The 15,879-nt window shown below is 34.4% G+C and overlaps 1 protein-coding gene across 1 annotated transcript in view; it reads right to left on the bottom strand.

Annotated features, from left to right (window-relative positions):
- Window positions 1-276: 276 nt before the first annotated feature.
- LOC126817419 (uncharacterized protein KIAA0825) overlaps window positions 277-15,879 on the bottom strand; it is a 58,572-nt gene continuing 42,969 nt past the window's right edge. The window contains exons 19-23 of the mRNA XM_050544381.2: window positions 4,796-4,937; window positions 4,455-4,560; window positions 2,707-2,810; window positions 2,069-2,271; window positions 277-1,758 (exon numbers count right to left, since the gene is read on the bottom strand). Of these exons, the coding sequence (XP_050400338.1) occupies window positions 1,564-1,758; window positions 2,069-2,271; window positions 2,707-2,810; window positions 4,455-4,560; window positions 4,796-4,937 (750 nt within the window). The 3' untranslated portion in view covers window positions 277-1,563. The remainder of the gene's footprint in view (window positions 1,759-2,068; window positions 2,272-2,706; window positions 2,811-4,454; window positions 4,561-4,795; window positions 4,938-15,879) is intronic.

Genomic DNA, 15,879 nt, shown 5'->3' with positions numbered 1-15,879 from the left:
ACAAAAATCAAAAACGTCCATTTTCACTTTTGACAATATATCTCTTTGCGAGTGAAATGGGGCCGTCAGATAAGCCGCCCATATGAACTTTTTATGTTCATGTGTAGGCAATTGGCCTGTTATTAACATACACTGGTTACCTCTAATAAAAACAGCAGTGCATTTCCGCAGTTTTTTTTATTGTTTCTGAATATCCCCTACTTTTTTTGAAGAGTATATATTGTTTCAATGGCATTTAGTAATTGAACTGGAGAATACAGGTAACAATTCTATGGAATACAATTACTGTTCATTACTTGTCAAGTTAAGTCTGCATTTTGATTAACTAAGTGGATACGTCTTAAAATGTAATAACCTATTTTAATTTCATTTTATGGCCTCTTAACTTTTACATTTTTTTTTAAAATTCATCAGTTTAAGCTATATGTAATTCTTTACACCACTGAATCATACATAAAGCACAGGCTTTTCAACAATAAGATTATTTCTTGTAAATTATCGTATAATAGGAAATATTGAGTTTATGTCAAAATATTACGGGCGTGTACCTTATGTTGAATTTTTTGGAAAACTATCCATAAAACTTACAACACAGTGGAGTTTAAAATTGTAAAGATAATAGTTTTGTTTTTATCAAAAGCATTAATTTACTTTTAATTCTAGTATCATGAAAGTAATATTTAATGCTCTGTATTTATAATTCACAGTGTCAAGCGGTTACAAATCTCATAGAACTACTAATGATCTGGTTTTCGTGTTCAATGATTTTATTTACCACATTATATAACATGTGAAATTTTGATCAGAAATCAAAAGTAAATGGTACATGTTTTGAAAATGAAAAGACAAACAAAGAAATTTTGCAGAAAATAATTTATATGAGTATTTGGCACCAAAAGAACAGAAAAAAAAATTATTGGTAAAACCTTTGCAAACATAACCAACCAGTCTTTACAAAAATAAGTTAAATAACATCACATCATGACAATATACTGAACATAAAAGTGATTGGGTAAAAAGATTCTAAAAGACACTGTCTTCATTAGCCTGGTTGGTGCAGAAAAGTAAGATGTTAAACCCCATTTTATTTCTTATAACATCTATATAATTCTGAATAAATCTGCCAAAGCAAAATAGCTTAAAGATTTAAAAAAGCTAAGTACCAAACCAATTAATTTTACATACACATAGACCACAAAAAAATCAGTGTTGTAATAGATGAGGAAATCATTACAAAATTGTCAAAACTGTGTTTACGATAAGTAGATATACATGCGCATATAAAAATAACTCTGCCCCTGGGCAACTTGCCAATAAATACTATTTGTTATTAAGGTCAGTTGGGGCAATTACTGATACAAGAATGACCAATTCTAAATAAATTCGGCAATTTTTGTCCATGTTACTGATACCACTGTACTTCAAGACTATGATTCGATAAGCTGCTTGCTACACAGAAATCAGATAAATAATTTTGTCTCCACTCCCCTACTCATTATTTGTGTGACCTATGGGGAAAATAAACAACAATGAGAGATAAATGCATATCTTGAAGTACATGGTTCAATTCATATCAGAAGAATCCCTCTCAAATATCGATCTGAGAATCTCTACAGGGCGTTTTTCATTTTCCTCTAAATAGGCTCCATCTTGCATTTCATGTCTGTTATACAAAAGTGATGAAAACCCATTTTCACTAAGACCGAGATCACTCTGTAACATATGGTTCCAGTTAAATGGAAAAGACATCAGAGCCTCCTGAAATGAACACAATAATGTGTATGAATTAAATTGAGCAACTGACACAGAAGATACACCCATCGAATGGTTTGGGTCTAGTAACCATGCATTCATTACTAAAATGAACAACAATTTTTAAACAATGCTCTTGAGTATAAGTAGTGATTTTGTAAAACAGAAAGCACACACATTTTCCGACAGCCCGTAAAGGAGATATAAAAGTAAATATTATGTCCTGTATCTGTCAGAATTGTAGACTTCCCTTTTAAGAGTTTAGGTTCAACAGATTTTACCTTTGTGTTGACTAATGATCTGAGTTTAAAGTTACCTGACTGAATTCAGAATCTCCAATACGAATGAACTCTTTCTGTGGGATAAACTTCTCATCTTTAACTGGTGTCAGATCTAGCTGGAAAGCAGTAGTCTTGGTTTGCTCAGTATTTTTTAATGATAATTTGATATCCAGTTGCTCTTCAACCCAAGTCCAGTTTCTCTTGATTAAATTATATGTCATCACCAGATTTTCATAGCCTAAACACAAAAATAAATATTGTTTTTTTATTCAGAATTTTAGAATTTGGAGTCTCATCAGCATATTTTCTCAATAATCATCCAAATGTGACTTCCACCAAACATCTTTGTGTGTACATTGATGAAGTCAACAAGATAATTGAAGAAATGATATGTAATCTGTTGTGAGAGAAAACAAAAAGACTAACATACATAATATATACAAGGAATAAACGACTTATAAATGCCTGAAAATGCATTAAAGTATATTCAATCTGACATAAAACCACATTTCAAGCATTTCAATACTTTAAAATGATCACACCACTGTATACCCATTCTGAATAACCAATATTTTTGTGATGTTTTAATGTAAGATTAATATAATAAAATTCATGTAAAGTAATAAGTTATGCTAAATATCATGAGATCAAGAAATATAGCCAAAATAGATACCATTAGAATCATTAAGTATACTGGCTACAGTAGCTGTAAATATATGATCTGCAAAATTACTTGTTGCTCCTTCTAATATATCTGTATCAGGTACACTAAATAAACTGCAAAACATATAATACAATACAAACAACTGATTTATTTTTAATAAAAAAAATGGAACAAACAAATATTGTAATTGAGTTATCCCTACTTTCCTTCCTGAACAGTATATTCAATTCTACATCATGTTTTTCAACTTTAAGAAAACATGATTGATTTTTTTAAAATTGCAATCTCTTTAATATCCAATTATCTCTCTTTTAACATAAGATACTTTTAACTCTTGATATTTCCTCTAACAAAGATAGGTTGCTAGGCAACGGAGCATACACTCACAGCAGCTAAGTCATCCAGCAAGTCAACAAGGGTAGTCAATTTTTTATTTTGTCAGTTAAAAGCTTTTACTAGACACTAAAGACAGGTTGTCACTTGTCAGGCAATGAAACATACAGCCCACAACAGCTAAGTCGTCTGGGCAGTCAGCAAAGGTTGTCACATATATATTTTCTTTTTGTCAGTAATGAAAACATTTACATGAACAACACAACAAAATCTGATTTTTTTTGTACAATAAGTTATGGTCTGAAATGCGCAAATATCAAAAGGGACTGAGATTTTTGGAATATAAAGTTATGTTTTCAGTTTCATCAAAATCGGATAAAAATTGTGACCTCTACAGGGTCCATAACCTTTGTATTACATACTTAATACTTATACACAATTTGCAAACAAAGAACGGCCATTTTGTCGGGCAGTTTCATTTTGATTTTCCTGAAATTCGAATAATAATATATCTAAATGGTTTTTAAATTCGGAAAAAAAAATTGTGACCTCTAGAGAATCCACAAGCTAAACATTGCAAGTTTCATCAAAATCGGATGAAAATTATGACCTCTAGAGGGTCCACAACCTTGATATACCAGGAATATGGAGGAAGATAATGATGGCAATCTGTTTTCTTGGAATATAGATTTGTCTCTAACTTTTCTTTTTCTTTGACAACTTTTACATCTAGGAAATTAACTGAGTTGCTATTTATATCTACAGTAAATTTGATCTTTGGATGTTGTCGGTTTAATTTTGAAACAAAATTTTTACATTCTTCTAGTGGGAGAGAAGATAAAGCCCAAATATCATCGATGAAACTGCATGAAATATCTGGTTTATTAGGTAATGGTTCATAGTAGGTTTTCATCCAGTATGACATATAAATGTTAGCATATGTCACAAACAGAGTTCCCATGGCAGTCTGTCAAAATTGATCCCATTAAACCGTTTGTATTTAGTTTGTGTTTCCTATTTCTATTGATTGGAAGTTTCACATGAAAATGTGGGCGTATAAAAAGTATGTTTTAGCATGGTGAAATGGGTACAACAACACCAACTATTGTGACTTGTCATAAATCCGTGTTTTTGATGATATCATCCCTGTTCATATTTATCACTGAAATGACTGTTGGTTATAGCAATTTGTTTCGTTGATATAAATAGATAGCAAAATACTTTAGGTGGATGTAAGCTAGTTAAAGGTTTAAGGGGCCAAAAATATTTCCCCAAAATATCAATTATTTGTACAATGAACCCATCATTATAATACCCTGAATTCTTCGAAAGATGGGGGAAAAAAAAGAATGAAGATAAGTGCTGGCATGGTGTAGTCTTGTCCTCACATTAGAAGTAAAATAGTTATGCTATGCTATACTTACTCATTTGATAAATGAACAGCTATTAACTGTATTTTACTGGTTAACCATTCCTTATTAGCCTTCACAAACTGAGACGCCATCTTTGGTGTACTAATAGATGATTTGGCTTTAATTAGAAAAAAAACCACATTTTGTCTTTTTAATCATGGTAACTTTGTTTAGCAATATTTATTTTCAATACTGGCTCATGGCATGAGTGTGAAGCATATACAAATGAAATTATTTGCAGATAACTTTTGAAAGATTCAATATTTTGAGTAAAATTTAGGTCACCAAATTTGACAATATCCCTTTAAAAGTTTCAAATTTTAACTTATTAATATTATTTATTGTTAACTAACCTCTACCATATATAAGAACACTGTAGATACAGTCAGCTAAGACAGTAAGTAATTTATAGGTTTCTTCTTGTACATCTTGTCCTATCATACTTTCTATATATTTACTATCTAATAATCTCTCTCTAACACATCTTCCAATTATCTAGCATTAAAAGAAAAACATTTAAAAAGAATGCAAAATCAATCAAATGAAATGAAATGAAATGGAGTTTAACGTCCTACTGTTCTGCTCCTAACCTGGGCTAATGAAGACGGGCATACGCCATTCAGTGTGCTATGAGGGAAATTTTGCCCGGACAGCGGCACTACGGCCTACTCTTATATCGAATTCCAACTGCCAAGGGATCTTTTACGTGCACGCCAATGTGTACACGGGACCTCGGTTTTTCGTCCCATCCGAACGACTAGACAGCTTTCCTTGTCAGCCCCTCCGTCCTGCATCACTGACAAGGGAGAACCACGCCGGAAAATCTGGATGAACTTTCTCGGCCAATGCAGGGATCGAACATCCGACCTCCAGGCTAGCAAGCTAGCGTCTTACCCACTTAGCCACGTGATCCCCGCAAAATCAATCAAGGATAAGACAGATGGATCTATAGCATAAATTTAGCCACTGAAGTTAGGTGTTATAAACAACTGAAATGATAAAGATGTTGACAGTGAGAAAGTTTCCAACCCTGGTGACCACTTTTACTTCAGTTTACTGAAAGGTTGAGAAACATGGAACAGTCAATTATTATTCTTCAAACTTGTCTAAAATTAGAATTTTCAATATCTGTATCTCCTAAGGGTAAGCACGAGCTTTTGTATTAAAAGGAAATCCAATACAGTATAACATTTCTTATAATGATAATAAAGAAAACTGTGATGTCTATTACCAGTATGTGGATGATAGCTGAACATTAAAATGTCGTAAAAAAATGGAGGAAATAACAAACTTTTATGTCAAAGGATTTTTTATTAGAGAAATTATTGAAATTACTTCATATGTTCAATCCCAATAATGTATACAATATTTTTTTTATAAAGATTATAAAATAATATTGATTTCTCTTATATTCTTGTCAGGGGTGGATTGGGCCGGTCAGACAAAAAATGAAAAAGATAATTTTGTCCAATTCGTCTAAAAAACCTTTTTTCTGCTGAACATTATATGGGGGGGGGGGGGGTATTGGACTGGCCATGGAGCAATGATGATCATGTTGTATGTGGCCGGTGGCTTTAACGGGCTACCACGCCATCACTGGAGTTTTGAATGGGCTGGTATAATAGACTGGGTGTGGGCCGAAATTCGGAATCCTGCAATGGGGATTCCGAATTTCATCCGAAAATTTCATCGGATTCACCCGACACTGTCGCCTGCAAATTTACTAATTATTAAGTCGCCTGCACCCTGTTTGTGGGGATACGCCAGAAACGTCTGCCGATGGTTCGTAACTCTAAAAAAAATTCAATTTTAAGGCCTCAGCAAAATTTGATGATAGCTGGTCTGCTGGCTGAATATGAGTGTGAGACGATTTCCTGAGGCTGGTGTTATACATTCCTTGACATTTTTATTAACTCGTTATTTTCAGAGATGAAATTACAGAATTGGGATGTCGGGAATGGTCTCAAATTGCGGGAAATTCAAAGATAGGTTGCCAGGCAACAAAACATACGCCCACAGCAGCTAAATCGTCCGAGCGGTCGTCAAGGGTTGTCGCATATTTATTCCTTTGTACGTAATTGGGGGTCTTTACAAGACAGTTCCATACAGATCAGATTATAAATTTTGTCGTTTGAGGGTTTACAAGGTTCTACAAACTGAAAAAAGGGTCTCAACTCTGGAAGTAATCTACAGAAATTGTTGAAATTTGACAGGCTTTTTCGTTTTACTAATTTAAATAATGCATATAAATTTCATAAAGATCACATGATCACTTTTGTCATTCAAACGTTCAAATAATCTAGAAATTATTGACGGAAATTGCTGATATTCAATAGACCTGTTTCACAAATTTAAATGATGCATATAAATTTCATACATATCTGATGATAACTATCATCAATCGAGCATTATCAAGGTTAAACAAAGTGAAACAAGGACAATAACTCTAGAAGTAATTAATGTAAATTGCTGAAATTCAATAGGCTTTTTTGTTTCGCTAATTTAAATCATGCATATAAATTTCACAAAGATCGGGATATAACGTTTTGTGTTAGAGCAGTCACAAGGATCAATAAAGTGAAACAAGGGCCATAACTCTAGACGTAATAAACGGAAATGGCTGAAATTCAATAGGCTTCTCCGTTTCACTAATCTAAATAATGCATATAAATTTAACAAAGATCGAATGATAACTTTTGGCGTTGTAGCGTTCACAAGGATCAATAAAGTGAAACAAGGACCATAACTCTAGACGTAATAAACTGAAATTGCTGAAATTCAATTGGCTTCTTCGTTTCACTAACCTAAATAATGCATATAAATTTCAGAAAGATCGGATGATAACTTTTGACATTGGAGCGTTCACAAGGTTCAATAAAGTGAAACAAGGGCCATAAACGGAAATTGCTGAAATTCAATAGGTTTCTTCGTTTCACCAGTTTAAATAATGCATGTAAATTTCAGAAAGATTGGATGATAACTTTGGGAGTTAGAGAGTTCACAACGTTCAATAAAGTGAAACAAGGGCCATAACTCTAGACATAATAAACAGAAATTGTTGAAATTCAATAGGCTTCTTCGTTTCAGTAATCTAAATAATGCATATAAATTTCAGAAAGATCGGATGATAACTTTTGGCGTTACAGCGTTCACAAGGTTCAACAAAGTGAAACAAGGGCCATAACTCTAGACGTAATAAACAGAAATTGTTGAAATTAAATAGGATTCTTCATCTCACTAATGTAAACAACATATATCAATTTTAAAACAATTGGATAATAACTTTTTGCGTTAGAGCGTTCACAAGAAATTGTGGACGATGGACGGACGGACAGACGGGGGCGACGGCAATATACGTCCATATTTCAATGTGGGCATATAAAAATGAATTGTGTCCCGTACACCTATGCATGTCCGCTCCCACTTCGTCAAGGCCACCTTTTATACAGCCTTGACCCAGCGCAAAAAAACGTTATCTCAGTCCCCGTCCCCATGCAGGCATCACGGTCTTCAGAGGCTGTTTGTGTATAGCTAAGTATTGTCTCAGAATTTATACTATCATTAATTAATAATATGACCATATGATAATTTCACAGGTTGATGGTTGTAAAGTACTTGCAGGTTGGGGTTTTGGCCTAAATTAATTGATTTATGAGATTTATTATTTGACAGAGATTATAATCAGATATGCCACCAAATCGCATATTTGGGGTTTATTTTTCAAAATTTTCACGGGGAAGAGCCCCCTGACCCCCAGTACAGGCTCCATGGTCAGTAAAAGGGACCGCTCAGACATGGGAGCCCGGGCCGGTTCCCCGCCCCAATCCGCCCCTGATTCTTGTTGATAACTGAATACTATAAATTCAGTCAAATAAACCAAAGATTAATGCTATAAATGAGTGCTACTAAATTGGAATAAAATAAAAAAGAATATTATAGTTTTTGTAGCCATACATCATCAAATTTCAAAATCAATTTTAAAACTTATTTGTTTAAAGAAGCTTGTGTCATTTTATAACTGTATCCTATTTATTAACAATTGTTTAGTATCAATTTACATTTTACTTAACATTTGTGACCTTTTTACAACACTTGTGACCTTTTTACTTTTAACACTTGTGGTGTTTTTACTTTAAACATCTGTGACCTTTTAACTCCTGCCTTTATGTAGAGTTTTTTACCATTTGTTTTTAGTAAAATGTTTTTGAGCACTCTGTGAAAATAGTGTAATATAAAAAATTCTTAATAATAATAATAATAATAACTGATCTGCTAGACAGATATGAAAGCTTTCATATTCACGGTCACTTCCCGTCACATGTCATGGGTTATATAAAGAATCTCAACAAGAAAAAATAATTATTAAAAGCGGTCAAAAACTTGCGAAGTTATAAGCCTAAATATAGAGAGAAACATTCCACCGTAGCAAAAAAAATAATCTGAAAAACAAGGAGAAATAACTTGTATTGCTGTAATTGCATTGACTTCCCATTCCAGAAGTTTCAGAAAAATCAATCAAGCCGTTTAAAAATGGGACGAATCAGAAAATAAAATGAAAATGGTGGGAAAGAACTAAAAAAAATGGTGGGCATGAAAAAGGTCAAAGGCGAAATTTTAAATTTTGAAATACTCCAAATTCGACCCTGATTCAGGCTATCCAGTAATGTATTCATTTCGGAAACATGAGATGAATTATCCAAACCATGGCATATTGTGTTTATTTTCATGCCCGTTAACGTGGATTTTTCACTTTTTTCATATTCAATTCAAAAAGGTGACCATCAGTTGACCAAAATCAAATTCTGTTCTGAACATTTTTTAGGCATTCCTTTAAGGATTCAGAAAATGTAATTTAAATGTCTGCAAGTAAAATATCGCAAAAGCCTTTTTCACCTTTTAAGATGGTTGCACGATCGGTTCAATCAATAAACTCCATATTATGTGTACGCATCAGTAGTGTCTTAGCTAATACAGAAATACATTATCAAGGCAATCTGACCTACTTTTTTTTCTTTTTTTTAAAACTTTGATCCTTTATTTCTCCAAGGGGCAATAAGTTAGAACATTTCTAAAGACATCAATGCAGTTCGATCAACCAGGTCTACTTACATGCCAAGTTTCATGAAAATCGTGATAATATTAAAGAAGTTGTCATGTTCGATTTTACTTCTGGGATGAGATGTCAATGAAGTAATTTTCAAAAAACTGGAAATAGCAGATTAAATGTTTCCATTCTTGGAAGGAAATAGGAGACGAATTCACAAAACGGCGGCATATTTTGATTATTTCCAAGCCGTCGGCACAAAAAACGTCAAAGGTCCAAATTTGAAATCAAATACCAAAAAAGATAGGTTGGTTGCCAGGCAACGAAACATATGCCCACAGCAGCTAAATCTTCCAGACAGTCAACAAGAGTTATTGCATATTTTTACTTTTTTTCGGTAATGAAATATTTATAATACATTAAAATCTGATTAAGAGTAACGACTCATTCAGTAATTATCAGAAAACCATTAGAATTTGTTTGGTTTTTATAAAGTTCTGCCCCATGCTAACGTTTAGTATAAGAAACTTTTAACATCATGGATTTAGCTGTTCACGACATAAAAATTCATTGAAAATCAATATATATCATCAATCTGATGATAACTCAGCCTCTAGAGCGTCACAAGATTTTTCAAAGTGATCAAGGGCCATAACTTTGGCAGTAATTACCAGAAATCGTTGAAAATAAATATGATTCTTCGTCTCATGACCTCAAACACTGTGTATAAATTTAAAATCAATCAGATATTAACTCTAGCCTCTAGAGCATTTACAAGATTTTTTGAAGTGATCAAGGGCCATAACTCTTCGTCTCATGGCCTTAAACACTGTGTGTAAATTTAAATTCAATCGGATATTAACTTTGGCCTCTAGAGCGTCCAGAAGATTTTTCAAAGTGATCAAGGGCCATAACTCTGGCAGTAATTACCAGAAATCACTGAAAATCAATAGGCTTCTCCGTCTCATGACCATTAAACACTGTGTATTAATTTAAAGTTAATTGAATATTAACTTTAGCCTCTAGAGCGTCCACAAGCAATTGTGGGCACCGGACCGACGGTGGGGGGGCGACGACAATATACAACCACATTTTAATGTGGGCGTATAAAAATGACCCTGATACAGGCTATCCAGAAATGTATTCATTTTGGAAATAGGATACAAATTTCCCAAACTGCATCCTTTTGTGTTTATTTTCAATGCCGTTAATGTGGATTTTTCACACTCAATTCAAAATTGTGACCATCAGTTGACCAAATCGAAATTCTGCTCTCTACAATTTATAGGCATTCCTTCAAAGATTCAGAAAATGTTAACACCCCTTTCTGTAGGTAAAATATCGTAAAAACCTTAGGGATTTTTCATTTTCCAGATGGTGGCACTTCAGGTTCCAGCAACAAACTCCATATTATGTGTACGCATCAGTAGTTTCTTATCAATTTTTTTCAAGGTAATCTGACGTACTTTCGATCCTTAATTTCTCCAAGGGGAGATAAGTTGGAAAATTTCTAATGACACCATTGAAGCTGGAACAACCAGATCTACTTACATTCCAAATTTCATATTAAAGAAGTCTTCAAGTTGATTTTTAATTCTGGGATGAGATGTCAAAGATGTAATTTTCGAAATTCGAAAATAGCAGATTTGAAGTAAATGTTTCAGGGTACTCAAAGAAAAAAGGATTAGCAAAATAGGTCAAAAAGTTACAGCTATGTAGGTCAATGTTTTAGTTTATAATTTTTGGTGACTTTGTATTCGTAAAAGGTTCTGAATAAAATCCACCACCCATTTTATGGAGGATAGGTCAAAGGTTCAGAGTCTGAGAAATCCGATTTGTGGACAAAATGAAAAAAAAAATTATTGATAACTAGATCTGCCAGGGAGATGTGAAAGCTTTCATATTCAGTATCCCGTGTCATATGGATTATATCAAGAATCTTAACCAGCGATTGCCAGGCAGGATACGCCCAAATTTTGCAAGAGATGGATAGAGAACAAGCTAAACAAAAAGCGATTTTTTGTACAATCAAGGGCCATAATTCAGAAAGTTACGATCCGATATGCATGAATATTGACAGGAACCAAGATCTTTGGGTTATAAAGATATATTTAAAGTCACATCAAAATCGGATCAAAATTGTGACTTCTAGACCATCCACAATGATCCATTAAGAATTGCGGCCTGTAGGCGACACACTGACACACAAAGAAAAAATGCACTAAAAACAATAGGTGGGTGGAAGGGGGGGGCGGGGTGTCCTTAGTTAGAATAAGTATCCAAAGTATCAAGATGATCCATTAAGAAATGTGTCCTGTATATAACAAACAAACAAATATATAAGTAAAAGAAACATTAGGTTGGTATGTTACTCTAAATAGACAAATTGCATAAAACATGCCAAATGTTTTTATTGTATATTTGTGACCACTTCCCCACCTTTACTGGTGCAATAAGGCTCCTTCCCAATAACAGAATTGAACCCAGGAAATGTTCTCAAAAACCAACCTGACTTTTGAGATGGTAATGTGTTCTCCATGATTTTCATGTACATCATGCTGCACACCGGAAATGGTTGAATCATTCACACTACAACATCAGCAGCATGCCACGACTCATGACAGCTCATAGGAACCAGGCGCTTGCAAGACTCGACGCTGGCCACACTGCCCAAGCCGTTGCCAATCACTTCCAGGTTAATGTTTGGACCATCTACAGGCTTCAGCAATGCTTTTGGACCACCAACACCTGATCGCCCCTGAACTGGTAGACCAAGGGTTACCACAAGGCGATAAAATCGCCATGTTGTGCGACAGCACGTGCAGAATCCGTTCACACAGGCATCTGAGACAGCACGTCAGACAGTGGGAACACACGGAAGACCCATCAGTACCGAAACAGTGTGCTGACGTCTCACCAGAGAGAACATCCATTGCTGTAGACCTTACTGTGGACTGATCCTCACCCCTCACCATCAATGTGAACGTCTACAGTTTGCCCAACAACACCAGAACTGGCGACACAGGCAATGGAGAACTGTTCTGTTCACAGATGAGAGTCGGTATTGTGTATCAACTGCAGATGGCAGGACCAGAATATAGTGTCGACGTGGCCAGCGTTATTCTGACCAATGTGTCATGGAACGAGATTCATGGGGCGGTCCAAGCATAATGTTTTGGGGTGGAATCGGCCTGAACCAGAGAGTGGGTCCTGTGGTGATCCAAAATTTTGGTCCCGGGAGAGGAGGCGGCACCACAGCAGTGTGCTACATCTATCAAGCTCTCAGACCCCACATCATACCACATTTCGCATGTCATCGAAACAACATTTTCCAGCATGACAACGCCCGCGCTCACACTGCCAGAGTTACTCGGGACTTCCTCCAGCAAAACGGTGTCAACGTTATGCACTAGCCAGCCCTTAGTCCGGACTTTAACCTGATTGAACATCGTTGGGATGAAATTCAGAGGAGACTTAATAATGTCGTATCGAGACCAAATACAGCCCATGGATTGCGCCAAGCTTTTCTGAGAGTATGGTTCCAGTGCCAATGGCGTTCATCAACCGTCTGGTCCACTCCATGTACAGGCACTGCGCTGCTGTTATTGACGGTGGACACACCAGATACTGATGTATAGACTGTATACAGACTCGAAACCTTCTTGTAATGTCTTGGAATTGTGATGAATTAATCACTAATGTGTCAACATACTGTTCACTAAAAAATTGCTTTGATTCATTGAGTAAGTCGTTGTCTAGAATGATTTGATTAAAGTGCCTCTCTGATTTTAAAATCGTACTGAGATTTGTTTTGCTGTTTAGTATAGAAATAGAAGATAGATTCAGAAAACAACGGCTTATTCCGATTATTTCCAAGCCATTAATGCAGATTTTTCACTCATAAACAACTTTGTGAGCATGAAGTGGGAATTTGAAATTTTGAATTTTCGAATACCAAAAATTTGACCCGGGGTCAGGCTATCCAGTAATGTATGAATTGCAGAAATAGGAGGCAAATTCACAAAACTACGGCCTATTATGTTTATGTTCATGTCTGTCAATATAGATTTGTCACTAATTTTCATATTCAATTCAAAATGGTGACCATCCGTAAATGTGGATTTTTCACTATTTTTTATATTCAATTCAAAATGGTGACAATTAGTTGACCGAAATCAAAATTCTGCTCTGAACGTTTTTTTTTAGCTAGTACACAAAAAAAATTTCAAGGCATTCTAACCTTCTTTTTTTCGATTTTTTGATAACTTTGATCCATAATTTCTCCAATGAGGGGTAAGTTAGAAAATTTCTAATGACATTGTTGAAGTTGGATCAACCAGATCTATTTACTTTCCAAATGTCATGAAAATCATACTAATATTCAAAACTCAAGAAATTGTTATGTCATGTCAATGACGTAATTTTCAAAATTCGAAAATAGAAAATAGCAAATCAAATATCAATGTTTTAAGGTACTCAAAGAAAAAAGAATTAGTAAAATAGGTCAAAATAGGACGAATTCACAAAATGACGACATACTCCAAGCCGTTAAAGCGGACTCTTCACTCGTAAACAACTTTGTCGACACAAAAAACGTTAAAGTGGAAATTCGAAATATTGAATTTTTTAAATAGCAAAAATTTGAACATGAGCCAGGCTATCCAGAAAATGTATTAATTTCAGAAATAGGAGACAAATTCAACAAACTACGGCCTATTGTGTTTATTCACAAGCCTGTTATTATAGATTTTTCAATATTTTTCATATTCAATTCAAAATGGCGACCATCAGTTGACCTAAATCAAAATTCTGCTCTGAGCGTTTTTAGGCATTCCTTCAAGGCTTCAGAAAATGTAACTACAATGTCTGTAATTAAAATATCGCAAAAACCTTAGGGATTTTTAGCAAGTACAGAAATAAAAAAAAATTCAAAGCTATCTAACCTACATTTTGTTGATTTTTTTGAAAATTTTGATCTTTAATTTCTCCAAGGGGAGATAAGTTGAAAATTTCTAATGACATCGTTTGAGTCGCATCAGTAAGATCTACTAACAATCCAAATTCCATGAAAATCGTCCAAATATCAAAGCAGTTGTTAAGTTTGTCTTAACTTCCGGGACAAATTTTCAAAGTTTAAAAATCTGAAATTGCAGTTGAAAATGATATTTGTCAAAGTATTTAAAGAAAAAAGAATTAGTAAAAATTTTCAATTGAAATATTCAGTGATTTCGGATTCTGAAAAACGTTTTGAAAATATATTTAATCAAAACTCACTACCCATTTAGTGAATGAGGGGGTGGGGGTGGGGGGTGTAGGTTAAAGTTTCAGAAAGATCAAATGGTTAGATACTGAGAAGTCCGATTTGCAGAAAACACACACAAAAAAATATTAATAATTTTAACAGAATCAATAAAGCTTAAGGGAGCTAAATCGATAATTTTTGGGACTTAAAAATTGATACAAATGGGTCACAACGCATATAATATAACATCTTCAAAAAAAGTAGGGGATATTGAAATGCAAATGTCATGAAAATCATACTAATATTCAACGTCAACGGACAACACTGCAAGAATTGGCCGTGGCACTGCAAGAGGAGTGGGTCAGATTGCCCCAAATCGTGTTTGGACGGTTGATTAGGAGCATGCCACGATGAATTGCTGAATGTCTGAGGATTGGTGGAGTAATTACTCATTATTAAGACAAAAATCAAAAACGTCCATTTTCACTTTTGACAGTGTATCTCTTTGTGAGTGAAATGGGGCCGTCAGATAAGACCCCAGTGATGGGATTTCAAAATTTTAGTTGTCGGACATTTTCTTCCCGAAAATAAAGGGACATAACTCTTATCGTTATTTAAGCAGGCGTTTTCAAACCACAATTAAGAATCATGTGTCAACAAAATATTCAAATTCATACATAATAAAAAAAATAGGTGCACCTCGTTATTTTTCACATTCAATTCCCGTACGGTATTCAAATTTATGTCAATAATATTAATAAAAAATTACATGACATCGTAATACCATAAAATGAAAGCGTGCCGACTACTGCCCATCGGTACCAGTTTCAATTCCCCCAAAATTACCGTATTTTTCGGGTCACAAGTTGATACATTTTTAGCGAAGTCCGGCATTCGTCTTATACTCTGTTTCGATTTATATACGGAAGGTAAAAAAATGACATCCCGAAATTTATTTGACCGTAATCCGTAGTAAACGTCGCTCTATAATACAATGAGCGAGTGACACCAACTGCTAAAAAATCCCATTCGACTCTAAGCATGCGCTCTCGTCTAAAACAATTACTGTAACTACTTACGTTATTCCAATCGAAATATTCGTCAACATTTTTTAGCGTGTTTATTTATTTATTTAAAAACATAAACCCCAT

The sequence above is a fragment of the Patella vulgata genome, chromosome 4 (genome assembly GCF_932274485.2).
Source record: "Patella vulgata chromosome 4, xgPatVulg1.2, whole genome shotgun sequence".
In the NCBI taxonomy this organism is placed as follows: Eukaryota; Metazoa; Mollusca; class Gastropoda; family Patellidae; genus Patella; species Patella vulgata.
This window is presented reverse-complemented; position numbering and strand designations above follow the sequence as displayed.